Source organism: Natator depressus, chromosome 3 (assembly GCF_965152275.1).
Source record: "Natator depressus isolate rNatDep1 chromosome 3, rNatDep2.hap1, whole genome shotgun sequence".
Classification (NCBI taxonomy): Eukaryota; Metazoa; Chordata; order Testudines; family Cheloniidae; genus Natator; species Natator depressus.
In genome coordinates, this window is record NC_134236.1 from 161,227,659 (window position 1) to 161,247,516 (window position 19,858).

General features: G+C 41.2%; 1 protein-coding gene across 3 annotated transcripts in view; it reads right to left on the reverse strand.

Annotated features, from left to right (window-relative positions):
* Positions 1-1,017: 1,017 nt before the first annotated feature.
* The window catches only part of BROX (BRO1 domain and CAAX motif containing), a 28,522-nt gene continuing 9,681 nt past the window's right edge, over positions 1,018-19,858 (reverse strand). For 2 of the 3 annotated variants that reach the window (XM_074949215.1, XM_074949216.1), the window contains exons 6-13: positions 19,350-19,422; positions 17,991-18,096; positions 17,455-17,544; positions 16,452-16,537; positions 13,844-13,925; positions 8,155-8,305; positions 6,723-6,882; positions 1,019-5,602 (exon numbers count right to left, since the gene is read on the reverse strand). In XM_074949215.1, the coding sequence (XP_074805316.1) occupies positions 5,516-5,602; positions 6,723-6,882; positions 8,155-8,305; positions 13,844-13,925; positions 16,452-16,537; positions 17,455-17,544; positions 17,991-18,096; positions 19,350-19,422 (835 nt within the window). In that variant the 3' untranslated portion in view covers positions 1,019-5,515. Of the gene's footprint in view, positions 5,603-6,722; positions 6,883-8,154; positions 8,306-13,843; positions 13,926-16,451; positions 16,538-17,454; positions 17,545-17,990; positions 18,097-19,349; positions 19,423-19,858 lie in introns of all 3 variants that reach the window. The other variant, XM_074949217.1, reaches the window with a different exon arrangement.

Below are 19,858 nucleotides of genomic sequence, written 5' to 3' on the forward strand. Positions count from 1 at the left end.
GTCCTGGGTCCCTCAGATGGAATCTGCAGACAGACATTCTCAAGAGCATGACTGGCACTGAGAGGGACTACGTGAAATCAGAAGATATCCTATAGGCTATTGTGAGCTACTTACACCAAAAAAGGAAAATGGCATGAATAATCTCAAGATGAGTACTGAAAGATAGGGGCTTTGCACAGTTCCTATAGGCTAAGAGTCATCTTGAATTTATGTTCCGTAAAGTTTCTCATCCTGTTCTTTCAATGCCAAAACCCCTCATGTTGGCATTTCCCTCCAGCAAGGCAAATCATTAGGGACAGAGTAGAAATGCAAGAAATAAGCATTAGCAGGATCTATGTTAACTCTTCAGCTTCAGAGATTTTAGATTCCTTCTAGCCCCATATTTGGTATCACCACAAATATCCTCCAGCGTAGAGGGGCAAAGTCTTCCTCCAGATCCCCCATGAGCCATATTAACATAGGTCAGGAGGTAGCAGGTAATAACATTAAAAGCATATAAACCTCTGCTCTCTCTCCCCCGCCCCCCAACTCAGAATTGAAAAAGGAAAACAGGACAATAACTTTGGGTAGTAACCAAACTGGGTCTTCATGATCTTGGGAGAAGGCTCTAGATATGACCACATCAAGAGCACAGACTCCATTTGGATGCAGACCAGGAACTGGGTGAGATTACATCTTCAAAGCACCTCGCTAGAATGGTTCACAATAACCTACTGTGTAAAGGATCTGAACAGTCCAAGTCATGTAGGACATTAGTGTCATGATTAATAAAAGGCAACCTGGAACCTTTTCTGCTTCCGAGACACACTTTGATATCAGTGCTATGTAAGAACCTGAGAGCCTAATCAGGAACTTTAACATCCTAGTCCAAATGCTGAGTTACATCCTTACAACTTTTCTGCTTTCACCACTGCTGGCACCAGAACTGGGGGGAAAAAAATCAAGTGTGGAATTTGGAAAGCATGCAATGTACATTTGTGCCTGTTAAAAAATGAAGAAGCATATCAAGAATTGCATTAACAGTTTATTTTATACATACAATGGACAATACAATTTTAATTTTTTCCCATGAAATCTCACTAGTATCAGACTGCAGCAATCAGTACAACAGAAACAAAAATAAAGGCGTATTTACAAGCACATTGTACAGTAATGAAAATGAATGATTAGATTTCTAAAGTGCAAAGTTGGCTATACAATTCTGTACATAAACAAGTGTCTGCTTGCTTTCCTAGACTATGCACAGATATTGTATTGTCATGGTATATCAGCCAATTAGTCATACTAAATACATAAATGGACCAAATCCTGCACTTGGATGCACATACAAGACTCCAACAGAAGCCCATGAGAGATGGGCATGCACATTCAAGGACCTGATTTAGTCCTTTGGCTGTACAGAGTGTTACGTGCTAAATGATTACATTTCATATTAATCTAATAACATGGACCATGGAGTAAGACACATCATAAGTGTATTAAACGAGTTTAGAATATTTTCCTATTAAAGGACATGTCTTGCTTTAATTAAGCAGCTATTATGAGCCCTCATGTTAAATATTTTAAAAGGACAAAAACACCAAGAGCCTGATGTTCAGCTAGTACTCTAGTGTCCGACTTCTTTGTGGCTGCAAATTTTGCCTCCACTGTGAAGTGCGAGCACAAGTATCGAGTCAGACATCAGATGTTTACATCAATTTTTTTTTCTGGGTGTAACAAAGTAAAATTGCACCCACAGATAGAGGCCATCACTAAAACCACGTCCTCATTGTAAGAAAGCAGAGGCCTACTAATGCTGATGTTAATAAATATTAAAAAGTCACCTTATGAAATACATTATCTTTTAAAAAATTACTAAAGGAAACCTTAGCAGAAGGAAACGTATTACATACACGTATGTGCAGACCGATTGAAGCCCCCCAGTTAGACTTTCTAAATGCTTGAGCAAATGGAATAGTTAACCCAAAGAATGGAGTGTCTATTTAAATACCTTAACAATATCTCCCCGCTTCATAACAACTCAAAAGGATCACCCATTACAGAACAGCATCCTCTACTTATTTTCAGGACTAAAATGTCTATATTCCTTGCCAAGGTGGGTGAGGTAAGATCTTTTATTGGACCAACTTCCGTTGGTGAGAGAGACAAGCTTTCAAGCTACACAGAGCTCTTCAGGCTGGGAAAGGTACTAAGAGTGTCACAGCATTGTGACACTTACTTTCCCAGTTCTGAAGAAGAGCTCTGTGTAAGCTCAAAAGCTTTGTCTCTCTCACCAATAGAAGATGGTCCAGTAAACGCTATTACCTCACTCACCTTGTCTCATTATCCCAGGACTGACATGGCTATAACACTGCATATATTCCTTGCCCACAAGCAAGACTACTCACTACATACCATAGGCTTTAAAATACAAGTAAACAAAAGTAAGTCTTGAGAAGCAACAAAGTTTAAGAGCACAAACTCCTTCCTTTAATCAGTTTTTAAAGCTACTCGTCTTGTGGTTACTGAAAACAGCTACAGCCTGGGACCAACACAAGGTTACAGCCTGGCTTATGTAATGCCACTATCTAACACTTGAGTTGTACACAGCCAGCAAACATTTACAGTGAATTTCAATCAAACAAGCCACTTAGTTCCAGAAAGTAGGGGATAATACAATGCCAAGGTCCAAATGCCAGTAAATATGCAAGTTCATAAAATAAGCTTTTGGAAGGTTTTTGGGGGAAGATCTGGACAATGGTTACACAAAAACTATAGATTTGGATTTTAGGAAAAAATGTATATGCTACAGCACACACATGGTCAAATGCACCAAAGCAGGTACAAATCATGAACACACATGTGCAAGAAAATAAAAACACTTAGGCGAATCTGTGCAATAGTCAGCAGCAGGGATTAACAGAAAACTGTGTTTTATTAAATCTTAACTTTGATTAGAGGAGAAAACTGTCAGTAGAAAAATGCCTCATACAGGTTATTAAGAATAAAAAAGAGTAACAGTACATACTGCAAATTTAGGACTGGGAGCATGGAGCTAATCAGCTTATCCTTCAGTAAAATGAAAGCCACGTAATTGTAAGGATAGAATATACTTTAAAATAATTGAATTTTTGGCAACACCACATATTTGTCCTACTTCCTACCCCCATCCTCCACCTTCAACTCCATCACCACTACCAGTGTGGGAGATCCTAAAACGGCCCCTATAATTATGCAGGAGACCAGAAGTTTCTCATCAGTAAATCAACACTTGGTGAAACTTTGGCCAAACATACTCAGCTCCCTTCCTTCAAAACTTGGGATGCAACAAGAAAAGAAAAGAAAAGAAAAGAAAAGTGGAGAAGTTTTGAGAGAGAAATATCTATCCAGGTACTTTCAGCCCTGCCCCCCTCCCCAAACATCTAAACACCTCAAATAGTTAAAAATAGAAATGATCTTGTCCTTCACAACCCATGGGAGAAATAGTTTGATTAGTTTATAGGGACATGTGTATTGAACTGATTAGGAGAAAGGTAAACTTAAAGGTAAAGGGGGGAGGGATAGCTCACTGGTTTGAGCATTGGTCTGCTAAATTCAGGGTTGTGAGTTCAATCCTTGAGGAGGCCATTTAGGGATCTGGGGAAAAATTGGGGATTGGTCCTGCTTTGAGCAGGGGGTTGGACTAGATGACCTCCTGAGGTCCCTTCCAACCCTGATATTCTAGGAAACTGAAAAGAGTTTTGCATCTGGTCTGTCCATACTGGTTAGCACCACAATCATTCATATGTCTTGTAGCAATGAGCTGCCTGGTCCAGTCCAGCTTCTGTGGAAGTTCAGTTTCCCAACTTCATAAATTGCCTATTATTGGCCAGCAGCTTCTTTGCTCCAGCTGTTGTGGAAAGTCACGATCTGCCAGGTAGCTACATCCAGTTCCACAGAAGATTTTTAATATCAAGACAGAGTCATTGAACTGGACTCTGTACTGAATGGAGACAGCAGAGCACTGGAGCATACTTTCCTTGTAACCTGCGATGCTAACCATATGGGTTGCTGTGTTTATCATCAGCTGAGGCTTTTTCAAGGTGTGTAGCTTCATTCCTAGGTGTAATGACTTGCAAAGCTCAAGCCTGGAAGACATACATACACACAAGGATCACTGTGACTAGCTGTGTGTGCCAGAATCTTCTGACCAGTTACAAATGAAAATAGACGTTTTTGTTGTCACAGTTGTATTGAACACATTACTGCTGAATGCCCATAGGACACCAAGGCTGCAAACTAACTTGTCTGAGAGCATAAGTCCTCAACAGTGGGGAAGTTATAGAAAGAACAAGTTCTGCAGAGCACTTCCCTCTTCCAATCAGCCTCAGTCTTGCCTGGGGTCATTTTTTCCACAACTGCTCTTTATCAAGGTGCTGTTTTCAGATAGCCATTACAGAAGCTGGGAGAAGATGCCATTTATGTTTGAGAAAAAGGAGATCTAGAGATGGGTCTCCTTTGGGCTAAAACACCAGCAATACTCATTTTCTATGACACCACTGACAGAGCAGGTATTACCCAACTGAAAATACAGCACATTAATTACAGCTAAATGCATTCATCCGAGTTCTATGAAGCCACTGAATTTTAAGTACCCATAATTCAATCAATCATTCTGGACCTTGCACAGTATTAAATTTGGAAAAAGTCTGGAAGTCTGACACCATGATATATTCATTTTAAGATTTTTTTCCACTTACTTGCTGCCTAATTCTCCCATGCCACCAGAAGACTCCCAGTTTGAGATTAAAAGGCTTAAAAGTAAGCAGTTGGATAAAATAAACAAGCTTCAGCGGAAGCAGGTTACTATGAACTTGGGTATAGGGAAACCTGATTTAAAGTGAAGTAGAATGGAGTGTCCAGTTGTTTCAACTGAGTATAAACTGCATTTGGATTATGGAGAAATTCTGCTTCTGAAGTATAGTAAAGTGACTTCACTATAGAAGTTTTCACATGGATAAAGCCCAAATGAGAATTACTTTTCTTATTTATCAGAAACAAGAGAATGGGAATGAGTTAGGGTTTTAAGCCTTTGGAACAACCATGACTAGAAGATTGCTTCTGGCAAATTTCCATTTGTATCTCTTTTGTTCTGGGCACCTGACACTAAGTAGTATGTAAAGAATTAAATCTCATGGAAAGAAACCATATCCTTAACTTTACCACCCTTTCCTATGGTGGGAAATACTAACTTCAGTATGCTATTCTCTGTATAGAAGCTAGCCTGAGAACCACCACCTAAACTTAAAACACTTTCTGTAAGCATGAGCTCATTCTGAGGTCCCAACTAAAACAAACAAACAAAAAAAAAAGCGCATGGCTATAAATAATTTCATTTATAAATCCAGCCACATTCTCAATTAAGAGACTTTTACTAAACATAAATCAGTAAAATTAAACTTTAGGATTAAGAAGAATTAGAAAAGGGGATCTGAAATGAAAGCCCCAGAGTTCATTAAATACGACTTGTAGAAGGAATTCAAAGCACTTATGGTGTTTAAGAGATCTGGCATCCACTGTCTTTTTGAGGCTTTATATCTGGTTCTTTCATAGGTTTCACTTCTTCCTCTGGTTTTGGTTTAGCCTGCAGACAAGAAAAGAGTTTGAAAAAGATTAATTAAAAGAGTCATGGGTTTCACACAATGTCCATATTATAGGTTTCAGCAGCAAGACCATGCAGAGTTTAGATATAATTGTCCACTAGTCTTCTCTATTCTCTCAGCTCAGGGCTTTCTGGCTTCTCCAACACAAAAATGTTAAACTTGCTGTATTTTATGATGGCTTGAAATGGAAAGCAGAGACTGGACTAAACTAAGTTCATCCAACTTACTACACCTACTTTAGAAGTACAGCTGCAGTGAGTTTGAAGGCTATTGCCTTCTTAATGACATGACCCTTAAATTCTACCTTAAGAAATGGAGACAGGCAGAATAATACCACCACCTAAGTCCCATCTAGCACTTTTCATTCAGAGACAAAGTGCTTTACAAAGAAGGTAAATGTCATTATATGAGCCAAAGACAACTAGGAAACAATGTAGCTTCTAGGCTCTGGACTAACAGAAATTGTTCCATGAGGAGAGAAGGTGCTGGGAGCTTGGATTGTTGACCTATGACTGACTCAATGTGTGCCTTTTTTGAAGGGAGAATTCCACCATCTATCTCTACCTCACAGGGGAGTGACAAAGCTTAAATGAAGCCTCAAATGAAGAGTGCTATAAAAAGGCAAAATAGTAAGGACTGGCAGAAGGATATTGTCCTATGATGCTCTTTAGCAATACCTCAAGCTACTAAAAGCAGATGCATTAACATTCTGTGCCCAAGTACACAATGTTTATTTATTTAATTACATTACACTGTCCCATGGCATTAGCTTCTATAGTACCTCAGTACCTCACCAACTTCACTGAATTTAACCTCAACACCCCTGAGGTGTGACAGCATTACTTCAGATTCACCGCTGGGGACGCTATGGCACAGAGAGGTTCAGTGACTTGCCTAGTCACATAGTAGAACCAAGAATAGAACCCAGGTTTCCCAATTCCCCTGCATAGAGCCTACACCTCAAGACCATCCTTCCTCTGTGTTTGCTCTATTGAGTAGCATAGGGCAGAGGTGGAAAAGCAGCATGCCAACTCTCTACTATGTGCGGGATAAAGCTGATGGGAGGGAGAGGAGGAACAATGTTAAGTAAAATATTCTTACACTGTCATCCTTTGGCCTCTTGGTGAGATCAAATGCAGCCAGTGTTTCAGGGGTCCAGTGTGCATGCAAGGCAGGAAATTCAAAAAGGATGGGCTCTACCAGGCCATAGTTCGCCTTCAGCTCCAGCTGAGGAGCCTCGGGTGGCACTTTCTGAAAGTAACTAAGACAGAATTTAATATTTTAAAAACACAGTAAACAAAGATTTGCAGTTAGTTCATCTTTCTTCACTTTTGGGAGTAATCTGGCCACTTCCAAAGGCATCACACTATTACTGCTGAAGTGGTCCCATTTTATTTAAGAATCTTAATGCTGGTATTATGAAAAGGCATTCAGTTCAGCAGGTTTCCCTGATGCTTCACAAGAACAGACAATTTCCCATTTGTGCTTCCTCCTCCCCAGTGGCTACTTTAGTCATTTCCATCTGGTAACAGATTGGTTTTCTCCCCTTTGTTTTGGTGGAAGCGGAGATAAATGATGTTTCAATTTACAGATACTTAAAACGCTATAGGAGAAAGGGGAAGAGGCAGACGCAACCATTTTCCTCAATCTCCCTGAAGTCAGATGTTTGGCATGCCAGCATGCACTGATGCTGGCAACACTGCAACCACCAGAGAGCCCTGCTAGATTACAAAACCTGAAACACAGTATTTTATATCAAAATCTTTTGCAAAGCCACACCACACAATAGAAACTGCCACTTACCTTATGCTCAACACATATCGTGTTTATGCTCAAGCAGAGTTCTGTGACTATTGCTCTGTCAGCAGTATGGCATAAACAACATCTCAGGGAACAGGCCCTGGGCATCTGACTGTGTGTTTTGTTGAAGGGACATGCCATCAGACTTCTATGAATCTCTTTATATACTACTGTTACAAGTCAGAAATACAATCCATGTAACTGAAGATTAGCAAAATAAATTTCTCTATTTTTAGTTTACTGTGTTATTTGACACCACTTGTGTTCTACGATTGGCAAGGGGATTCAGGGGCTGGTGTAGTTCTTGTAACTATTCTGAACTCACTAGATTTAAAAGTTGATGTCCCTTCAAGAGTAAGCTGATAAATCAGTTAACTGAATGCCGCATTTACCATAGTTACTTGGTGCAATTAGCAAGGCCACACAGCTCAGGCAATATTATAGATTTCTTTGCTGGCTTTTCTAAAGTTAAAGTACAAATATAGGTTTTTATTTAGGTCCTATAAAAACAATGGCTAAGTTTAGGAAAGCCACAAGCAAAGACAAGATTCAAAGTTTACTTATATTACATACACATGCAGAACATAGACACTCTTCCAGTTTCTTTAACACACTGAAGCAAATTCTTTAGCAAGGGCAAGATTCTAAACTTTACGAAGAACAATCTAACCTTAAAAATAATAATAAATGAAGGATTTAAAAAAAAAAAAACAAGTAGGAAACATATACTTACATGAATCCATTTTCTCTCTGGCATTTTTCTAGGGTATTCTTAACCAGACTTCCTAGTTTCCTAAAGAAGAGGTGGCCAGAGGGTTTGGCAGTAGTCCCAGGCCCTTTGGTTTCACCATATTCTTTGCATAACGCTTCAGCCTTGACAAAAACTTCACAAGAAAGGAATGTGAAAAAGTTACAATTGGCATAAAACTGCACTTACAATTCAAGTAAGAGATAAGAACAGACCCAGTAATCCCTCCAGGATTCTGATTAGATAAAGCAGAAGCAGCTGGTTTCAGGGTGACTCCTCCAACCATGGCCAAAACATCAGTATAGTCAGTAAAAGAGGTAGACAACTTTTTGGGTGAGGAGGACAGACAAGTATTCTTATTTGCAGAGACAAGTAGAAGTGGGACTGTAAAACAAGAACTGGAACTACATAGCTACGGAACTGAACACAGTCCTAAAAGAATTCAGGGACAGACTAAGGGGACCACCACTGTGGGTGTTTGGTATGATGATAAGCCAAGCACATGAAAGAAGCCTGAAATGTACAGTTGTGCCCTGAAGGACCAAGGGAAAACTTCAAGAAGGATGCTTTTCTATGACCCTTTTCTCTGCGTAGCCTTTTTTTTTTTTTGGGGGGGGGGGTGCTCTCTAGAAATGCAAGGCTTACTTTAATAAAGCTAATCCAAAGTGTAAGACACTCTTGCCAAGTGTAAGACAAGACATATGTTATGTAGACTTTTCAACTGATTTTCCTCTATTTGTTCTTTAAAATATATATAATGTTTTAAAGTTACTCCATTTGAATCGTCAATTGCGCTGTGGTAAAGTTACTGGGGTATAGTCATTGGGAAGGAAACAGTACCTACCCTGGATCACCTAGATGAGAAAGCTGCACCAGAAGTAAACCCAGATACAAGTTGCAGTCAGGAATGGTCCTGAGGAAAGCCAGCAGACCGTGAGGAATGGTGGGAATAGGGGAATAAGGGTATGTCTACACAGGGATAAAAAAACCCGTGCCTGGCCTGGGTCAGCTGACTCAGGCTTGCAGTGCTCAGGTTCCAGGGCTGAAAAATTGCTGTGTAGACCTGCGTGCTCAACTGGGACTCTGCAGTCCGAGCCCGAATATTGACAGTATTTTTAGCTCTGCAGCCCAAGCCCCGTGATTCAAGGCTGGCCATGGCCATGCTACAGGTCTTTTATCCCTGTGTAGACATGAGGTTACAGACATCTATAATAGCAACTTTAGAAACAAGATCAAGTAAAATAATTGCGCTCTCCAGCCATGGGAGCTTAGATAATATCTTCATTTATATGATTGAGTATTAACTCAAATTTTATATTACCATTAGTCCCTTGATACAAATATTTAAGTTCATAGAAACGTAGGGCTGGAAGGGACCTTGGGAACTCATCAAATCCAGCCCCCTACGCTGTAGAAGGACTTAGTAAACCTAGACCATCCCTGACAGGTGCTTGTCCAGCCTGTTCTTAAAAACCTCCAGTGATGGGGATACCACAACCTCCCTTGGAAGCCTATTTCAGAGCTGAACTACCCTTATAGTTAGGTTAGATATTAAGGAAAAAAATTCTAAGTCTTAATTTGTATCGAGAGAACATTACAGTTCCTGTCCTAGCTTCTGTGGACATGGAGAGCAATTGCTCAGAGTCCTCTTTAAAATAGTCAACATACTTGAAGACAATTATCAGGTCCCTCTCTGCCCCCCTCAGTCTTCCTTTCTGAAGACTAAACATGCCCAGTGTTTTAACCCTTCCTAAACCTTATCATTTTTGTTGCTTTCCTCTAGAGTCTCTTCAATTTGTTCCCATCTTTCCTTCAGTGTGGCGCCCAGAACTGGACACAGTACTACAGCTGAGGCTGCACCAGTGCTGAATAGAGCAGGACAATTACCTCCTTGTCTTACAAAAGATACTCCTGTTAATTCACCCTAGAGGCAAACTACGGCCCACATCCAGCCTGCAGTACCGTCCTGCCCGGCCCCTAAGCTCCCCACTGGGGAGACTAGCCCCCAGCCCTCCTCGGCAGCCACGCAGCGCTCTGGGCAGCAGGGCTGCGCACTCCTGCAGGGCAACACGGCAGCGTGTCTGGCTCCGGCTGGGCGAAATGCCGCTCAGAGCAGCATGGTAAGGGGGCTGGTCCCAGGGGGCAGTTAGGGGGCAGCTGGATGGGGTGGAGGTTCTGGGGTGCACGGTCGGGACGGGGAACAGGGGGTAGTTGGATAGGGCAGAGCTTCTGGGGGGGAGTAACGGGAGGGGGCTTCTGGGGGGGGGACGCGGGCAAGGGTCAGGGGACAAGAGCTGGGGGGGTTGGATGGTTCTGAGGGGGGCAGTTAGGGGGCGGGAAGTGGAAGGGCTTGGATAGGGGATGGGGGCCAGGCTGTTTGGGGGGGCACAGCCTTCCCTACCTGGCCCTCCATACAGTTTCACACCCCAATGCGGCCCTTGAGCATAAAAGTTTGCCCACCCCTGCCCTGGAATATTAGCCTTTTTCACAGCTGCATCACACTGTGGACTCATATTCAATTTGTGATCCACTATACCCCACCCCGATCCTTTTCGGCAGTATCATGACCTATCCAGTTACTTCCCGTTGTGTAATTGTGCATTTCCTTCTTAAGTGAAGTACTTTGCAATTGTCTTTGTTAAAATTCATCTTGTTGATTTCAGACCTATTCTCTACTTTCTCAAGGTCATTTCGAATTCTAATCCTGTCCTCCAAAATTCTAACTCCTCGCTGGTTTGATGTCATCTGCAAATTTTATAAGTGGATTCTCCTCTCCATTGTCCAAGTCATTAATGAAAATATTAGATAGTACTAGATCCAGGCCTCACCCCTGCAGGACCCCTCTAGATAAGCCCTCCCAGCCTGACAGGAAACCATTGATAACTACACTCTGAGTATGTTCTTTCAGCCAGATGTGCACGCACCTCAGAGTAATGTCATCTAGACCACATTTCCCTAATTTCCTTATGAGACTGTCATGTGGGACTGTGTCAGAAGCCTTACTAAAAATCAAAATATACCACATCTACTGCTTCCCCCATCCGCTAGGCCAGTAATCCTGTCAAGAAGTAAATTAGGTTCGTTTGAAATGATTTGTTCTTAACAAATCTATGCTGCATATTTCTTATAATCCTACTATCCTTCAGGTGATTACAACCTGGTTGCTTAATAATTTGCTCCAGTATCTTTCCAGATATCGAAGTTAGGCTGACTGGTTCTATAATTCCCTGGATCCACTCTGTTCCCTTTTAAAGATAGGTATTATGTTTGCCCTTCTCCAGTCCTCTGGGACCTCAACTGTCCTCCATTCTGAGATTGCTTCAGCTAGTTCCTTAAGGACCCTAGGATGAATTTTATCAGACCCTGACAACTTGAACACATCTAACTCAGTGGTTCTCAACCTGCAACCCATGGGCCACATGCAGCCCAACTGGCATATAGCTGCGGCCCACAATGGTAAATAGGTTGAGAACGACTGATCTAACTTATCTAAATATTCTTTACCCTGTTCTTTCCCTATTTTGCTTTGTGTTCCTTCCCCCTTGTTCTTAATATTGTGTTGAATATCCGGTCACCATTAACCTTTTTAGTGAAGACTAAAGCAAAATAGGCATTAAACACCTCAGCCTTCTTGATGGCATCAGTTATTAGCTCTCCTTCCCCACCAAGTAGAGGACCTATACTTTCCTTCATCTTTCTCTTGCTCCTAATATATTTAAAGAAGCTCTTCTTAATGCCTTTTATGTCCCTTGCTAGGTGTAACTCATTTTGTTATTTCACCTTTCTGATTTTGTCCCTACATGCTTGTGCTATTCTTTTGTAACTCTTCCTTAGCAATTCATGATTCATAGATGAATTCATCCATGATTCTACTTTTTGTGGGATTCCCCTATGATTTTCAGGTAATTCAAGAGCTCCTGATGGTGCCATCTTTAGGACACTTTTTTTAAGCCTGCCAAAAGCTTCAATTTATCTGGTGTTTTTAGGCTAACAGGATAAAGTACATTATGATAAAATGGAATATTGCATTACCAGATGTAACAAGGAGTTGGACCCTGCCTCTGTTTCCCTTTCTTGGACTTTCCAATAACTGCACCCAGACTGTCGTGCAAGTCACACAACATCCCTTTTTGGGGTCAGGTTTATTAAAACAGAGTACAAATGTCAACTTAAAACAAGTCTTTTCCCAACACCAGAGTTCTGCAGACTTTTAATGGGCTCATAGTTTGTTTCAAACCCAGGTTCTGCTGCCTGGCATTTCCTCAAGTCTCTTCCCTCTTAAGGCTTCTGCCCCCTCCCCCAATACAGGTTGCTCCATCCAGGCCTTTTCACCTGGCTAGCATGGACAGTTCATTCCACAGTCCTCTGTGATCCTCTAAAGATCTCTTTCCTCTCTGGATTCCCCTGATGGAGTCTCCCGACGATCTCTCTCCTCCCCAAACTGACAGAACTCCCTCTCGCAGGAACTTCAGTCTTTAACTACATCATATTAAGCCATTCAGTACAACCATGCACACTCAGTCTGCCCAGCCCAAAATGAGGGGTAGAACCTGTAATATTAGGTAAGACTGAACTTTTTCCTTTTACATCTTCTAGGCACTTCCCTTTCTCTGGAGTTGACAGTGATTTTGATTCTCTCTTTTTATACCTCTATAACTAGTTAAGTGATAAGAATACACCTAAATTCTTAGAGTACAGGCCTTTACAGACAGGCTTGAATGTCTATATCTTAACACTCCACCCGGTTTTTTTTCTTTTTCTTTTGGGATCTGCCTGTCCAGGTATCCCTGGAAAAGCATAGGACATATGGCGACATATTTCCTGATAGGGCCAGGCATCAAAGAATCAAAATCACTGTCAACTCCAGAGAAAGGGAAGTGCCTAGAAGATGTAAAAGGAAACTTAGTTTGATAGCATCCTGTCTGGCAAGAACTCGCTTATCAATAGCTAGGATGTGAAATCCTCCTTTCTTTGTTGTTCTATCACTGTAGTCCCCATTTCCCTATTGTTTGTCTGCATAATCTCTGTCTGGTTCTGTGATTGTTTCTGTCTGCTGTATAATTATTTTTTCTGGGTGTAAACTAATTAAGGTGATGGGATATAATTGGTTAAATAATCATGTTACAATATGTTAGGATTCGTTAGTTAAATTCCAGTAAAATGACTGGTTAAGGTACAGCTAAGCAGAACTCAAGTTTTACGATATAGTCTGCAGTCAATCAGGAAGAAAAGGGCGAAATGGGAACAGGGAATGGGGGTGGGGAAATTGGAATCATGTTTTGCTAAGGCGGGGGGAAATGGGAACAGGGACACAGGTAAGGCTCTGTGGTGTCAGAGCTGGGAAGGGGGACACTAAGGAAGGAACCTGGAATCATGCTTGCTGGAAGAAGTTCACCCCAATAAACACTGAATTGTTTACACCTTTGGTCTTTGGGTATTGTTGCTCTCTGTTCATGCGAGAAGGACCAGGGAAGTAAGCAGGTGAAGGAATAAGCCCCCTAACAGCCTACTCTAATACAACCTTGATAATGTGTTTATTTGGCTTTAACACAAATATTTGGATATTTTGTGAGCTACTCTGAATTATGAAAACTAAAATTTTTTTTAATATTCTCTAAACAGTATGACAGCAGATGTTCCAGGAGGGATTTGAGAATGTGGCATCCATACTTACATTTTTCTGATTCCTGCAGAGATCTGATTGCTTCTCCACATTTATCACTGGCCAGCAAAGTTTGACCATGGTAGCAGTATGACTGATGAGAGAAGAATATAGGTACTGGCATCAATCGACAATTTCCTGTCACCACATCAGTTTTGCTATTTTTCCTCCTCACTGGATGGGGATCGTGTACAGCTGAACACTAGCCAGAATGGCAAGATCTGCATCTCTCTGCGGCTGCCATCAGTTGCACAGTCAACCAGAAGAGGGTGCAGGGAGGTAACATGACGCAGCACTCACTGGTGCCTAAGCACAAGTCCCTTCAGCAGGGAAGAAACCCAGTTTTCGTGATGAAAACCAGGTACAATGAGAGTTTAGGTTTTTTACATCTATGAAAAAACTTCACTGAATTCAGAAAGGCAACAGAAACATTCCAGCTTTTCTGACCTGTAATGGCAAGGTCAAAGTGCGACTTCACCACACTCCCATTTTCTCCCTTTCATAAAACTAGCTTGGGCTCCTATGCTCAAATAGGGTTCCTACTGGAGTGCAATATCAAATGCTCCTTTTCACTTGTAAAAGCCCACTCCATTTAGATTAGGCCCAACACACAATATAAATATTCTCAAGATGCAACATATATATATTTTCCCTGCTGTATTGTGAAGCTGAATACAACAGCATTACCGTATTCCATCATTGTCCATATTACAAGGGTTACACACAGCTGGTCTTAACAAATAGCACAAATCAAACCCAGCCCAGCCTTAATTTTCTCACCCATTCACAAGATAAACAGCCTCTGGCTACAGACACAAACTAAGAGAAAGTCCAAGTATTTTTCTTTTTAAAACTAAAATATGGTCAGATCAGAAGCAGCAACTAATTACAGAGCTGCTGGTTCTTGATGGAGAATGTTACGCCAGGAGATCAACCAGGCTCTAGCAGAACATGCATGCTAAAGGCAGCTTGGGGGTGGCAACTGATGTTATCAGGTCCTATCTTATCCATATCTAATCCCAGTGTAGACAGAATATACACCTTTGTTCGCAATCTACAAAGTATGCATTGTAAGGTATCATTTAAAACTGGTTTCAATATTTCAGGCTGTGATGACCTCCCCCCAGAAGTGATAGCAAATTACTGTAGATGCTCACAGGAGCATACTCATGGTATTGCCACCCTTACTTCTGTATTGCTGTTGGTGGCTGTACTGCCTTCGGAGCTTGGTGGCCGGAGAGCAGCAGCTGCTGTACCCCCAGCTCCCCTTCTTCCTGGCAATATTTTTTGTGATCTCATGACCCCCCCCTACAATAGCCTTGTGACCCTCTTTTGTGTTAGGACCCCCAGTTTTAGATGCACTGATTTAAAAATGCATGATTTGCTGATCAGCATTATTATGGCAAAATGAAAATAGTAGCATAATATCTGAAACTATAAACTTCTTCCCTATATAAACAAGCTAAAATCATGACCAAAGTATGTTTTTTCCTGAGAAGTCTGGGGAGTGACCTATAAGTTCCTCAGAGACAAAGGGCAAGCTGATGCCTGAGCCATGTGTAAACAAGGCTGATGGACAGTTACCTGCCAAGTGACCATTCTTTGGCAGGAAAGGGGAGGCAGGGCAAAAATTTACGTATTAGTGAAGAAATAGCATGGAGTTTCCTTCTACACAGATTGCCTGCTGCCTTGCTCCCAGCTGGAAATGCTTCTTAAAGTGAGGACAGGACTATAGAAAGAAGGGATAGACACACCCCCCCTCTCTCTCCCTGCCCATCACATTCGCTGCAACTAAAGAGACAAAGGAAGCAGCCATTGGACTCTGTGGGAGGGGTACTGACCTAAAGAGTTTGGTCAGTAAAACCGCTGAAAGCATGTGGCAAAAGAAATTTGTTTTGAATCTAATATAGGTTGTTAGGCACCAGTAAGCATTTTACCTCTTTTTTTGTTTTGGTTAACTTTCTGACTTTTATGCCTCATAACTTGTACTCCAAATCTCTCTGTAGTTAAAACAGTAAAACCAGTTTATTATCTAAATCTAATCCAAAAGTGTTCAAGTTGAAGGGTCTGGATGACTCTATTTGGGGTAACAAGTTATGTGCATATTATTCTCTTAAAGGAATAACAGGGGGGAGTGATAGCTCAGTGCTTTGAGCATTGGCCTGCTAAACCCCCGGTTGTGAGTTCAATTCTTGAGGGGGCCATTTTGGGATCTGGGGCAAAAATTGGGGATCGGTCCTGCTTTGAGCAGGGGGTTGGACTAGATGACCTCCTGAGGTCCCTTCCAACCCTGATAGTCTATGATTCATAAATTTAGAGATGTGATCAACTCTGAATTACACCTGGAAGTAGATTGGATCTCAGTGCAGAGAATAGAGCACAAGTACTAAATGCTCAGATTGACCTGCCCCAATTGTGGAGGTGAGTAACTACACTAAATTCTACAGGGCACAAATTGCACCTTATTCTAGAACAGTGTATTTTTAAATACTACAGGGACTGCAATATGTCAATGTGGTGACAAGGACAAATGATAATTGACTTCTATTCCCCATCTAACTCCTAGATAACCTTTAGAAACCCTTTTGAAGTGTTCACAGATTGGTTACAGAGTACTCACATAAGCCATATAGAAACATGTCTTCAAGTGTAAGTACTTTCTCCATTTAATAGTGTATGCTGGATCCAAACTGGATAACATTTGATCTAGAATTACATAAACAATATTTTTTTCTAAATCATTAAAAACCCCCCCCCATATTCAAAGCAGCACTCTGGTCTAGTTAAGTGTATCTATAGATCATAAGTATGAAATAGCTGTAACCTCAATTAAGTGCACCAATTATACCTGCAGTTGCAAAGAGACTTAAGCTGCATGAAAGCATCAAGTTAAAAAATGATTAAAAAACCCAATTAAAAAAAAAAATCTGGGAATTCCCTTTTGTTTGCTAAACAAACATGCAATTTTCATTGCTAAACAAAGACAAGGAATTCCCAGATTCAAAAGTTTCAGTTTCTTTTTGAGGTAGCCAAGGCAAAAGAACACAGCTTCAGGTTGAAGCTTTTCTGTATTTCCTTTTATTTAAATTAAACAGCCCATATTACTGCAAAACTATTACAAAACTTTTAAATATTTTTCAGTAATTTTCGTTAGTATATTCTAATAATAATTTTATTTTTCCCCAGTTCAAACTGGTATTTACCAGTGCCCTATCAGAAACTAATTTTTCCTAGGAAATAGCCAGCCTTGCCCTGAGGAGCTGCTGTTGAACAACTCAAGACACTCCTTTAATCTTCATCCACCCCCTCTTGTCTACTAATTTACTATCATAGCTGGCTGAAGAACAGAACCAGAACAAAATCACCCACAGAGCTAGAAGGACACTGCCTCTAGACCCGCCCACTATAAATCTGTTATATTGAGAACTGACACTTGATGATTGTCACTTAGGACATGATTTCAAATTACTGACTGGAAGCACAGACATGCTGTTAACACTGTCCACAAAGAAACTGCAGCAGGGTTACATCTCTTAATTGCAATGTTAGTGGTTTGTTTGTTTTTCTGCAAGGCATACAAACTAAATCACTAAGGACTCAAAGGACATTGTAATTTAACTTACCAGCTTTTTGGTAGAAATTGGCTGTTTCATAGGCCAGAGCAGCTATCAGACCAGGATTGTGTTTCAGCTCAATAGCTCGGGCAATTGTCACTAAAACCATTAATAAAATGTAATTGCAGACAGTCAACTTTATAGATAAAATTAAGGCATAACTATTGTCTGAATAGAATAGCTCTAAATGAGTACAAAAGAAAACCTGACAATATGGGCATGGTAGGCTGCAGGGAGATTAGTTTTCAATTTCTTTATTTCAAAATATTTAGACCTTTAGTTTATTAGACGTTTTTGTATTGCGTTAAGCAAGGGTGCCTGAGAAGGGTGGAGAACGAGAATCTCCTAGAGAACTTCTCTAAAACTGATCAACAAATAATTGTAATGTTTTATTGTCATTTGTGTAACAAAAGTGAAGAGTTTGATTCTGGCGATGCAATCAACCCCAAACCGCAGTACTCTGGGAGAACACTGGCTGTCACCATCCGGGAGACATTATGAACCACAAAAGAAATCCACAGATAAATACCCCATTATTTTTTTACCTTCTTGAGCTTCAGCTTGGCACTGGATGATGTAGGAGTCTATAAGTCGAGCTTCTAAATCCCTTCCCTTTTCTACAGGTGTAATCAGCTTGGGGATATGGCTCTCCTAAGTAGTAGAGAGACAGACACTCAGTTTCAAAGTTAGTTCAAATCTAAGACACCACTACTAAATGTCATGGGTTTTTCCAGATACCGTGACAAAGTTCCTCCTCTGCCTTGGTGGGTCCTGCGCTTATTGGCAGATTTGCTTGCCTCAGAGATGCATGGCAGCCCTCGGTTTGGCCACTTTTGCTAGTGGCTCAAACCTGCCATTCACTCAGCTAACGTCATCACTGGCCAGCATGGGAAAAAGGAAGAAGAACAATCCCCGCAGTCTCTGCTGATCCACCACGTGGTTCAGGGAACAGCCCAGAGACCTTCCCCTCTGGTGGAACCCACAGTCCAGGTCAACTCCTCCTGTTTCTGATCAGGAGTTGGGATGTTTGGGGGGAACCCGGGCCCGCCCTCTACTCCGGGTTCCAGCCCAGGGCCCTGTGGACTGAAGCTGTCTCGAGTGCCTCCTGGAACAGCTGCGCGACAGCCACAACTCCCTGGGCTACTTCCCCATGGCCTCCTCCTAACACATTCTTTATCTTCACCATAGGACCTTCCTCCTGGTGTCTGATAATGCTTGTACTCCTCAGTCCTCCAGCAGTACACCTTCTCACTCTCAGCTCCTAGTGCCTCTTACTCCCAGCTCCTCACACACATGCCACAAACTGAAGTGAGGTCCTTTTTAAACTCAGGTGCCCTGATTAGCCAGCCTGCCCTAATTGATTCTAGCAGCTTCTTAATAGGCTCCAGGTGTCCTAATTAGTCTGCCTGCCTGAATTTGTTCCAGCAAGTTCCTTCTTGTTCTGGAACTGCCCCTGGTACCTTACCCAGGGAAAATGGACCTGCTTAATCTGGGACTAATATATCTGCCTTCTCACACTCTCCTGTAGCCATCTGGCCTGACCCTGTCACAATACATATGCTATTACTAAATGGGTACAAATTACAAGTGAAGGAGTCAAGGTGATAGCTGGCCATTTCACTATAATACACTCTTGCCATTACCCTTCTACCTTGATTAACAGCCAGCCATAGCAACTGACTAGTAGCATGACTCACTGATGGTACATTATTTTCTGCAGCATTCAAAAGCTCCACTATCGCTGCATAAATCCTCTGCATCTGAACCAAAAAAGTCTTTTTGTAAAAAAACTGTTTGTAATGCACTGACAATTCACTGAACATTGTACGGGACAAGTAGAAGACAAAGGCTCTGTACAGAGAAACTTACAACTTAAGAAATAGGAATAAAGGTACGTTTTCTACCTTCAAATGTTTAAAAATCCCAGCTGCTATCTTCAAGCTTCTGTGAACATCTTTTGCTTCATCTTCTGTTATACTGAAAGATTGTTAATGAAATATGTAATTCTGCATTCAAGTTAATATTACACAGCGGAATTATTTACCAGCTCATAATCTCACATAAGTGACTACTCAAACATTCGTTAATTGCCTTATATCTAAAAGGCTGGGATTTTGTCCATACATTGCTCTTGTAGAGTAGTTCTACTTGTTCACTATCCTTAGTTTTATTGCCTGACCTTTATCAGAACTGCTTGGCTGTACTTTTTCCTCAGCAAAATGCTACTTATGAGGACACCATAGTGGCTGTGTTTATATCTGCACTTTAAGCAGGACTTCAATCCCTCTACTTCACACTTAAATTTCAAAACTAAATCCAGTCATTAAACATGCTCATTGTGGGAGAACTGAATTTTCTATATTTCCAGTCCAATATTTAATCATTTGCATAGAAAACACTAAGATTTCCCTTC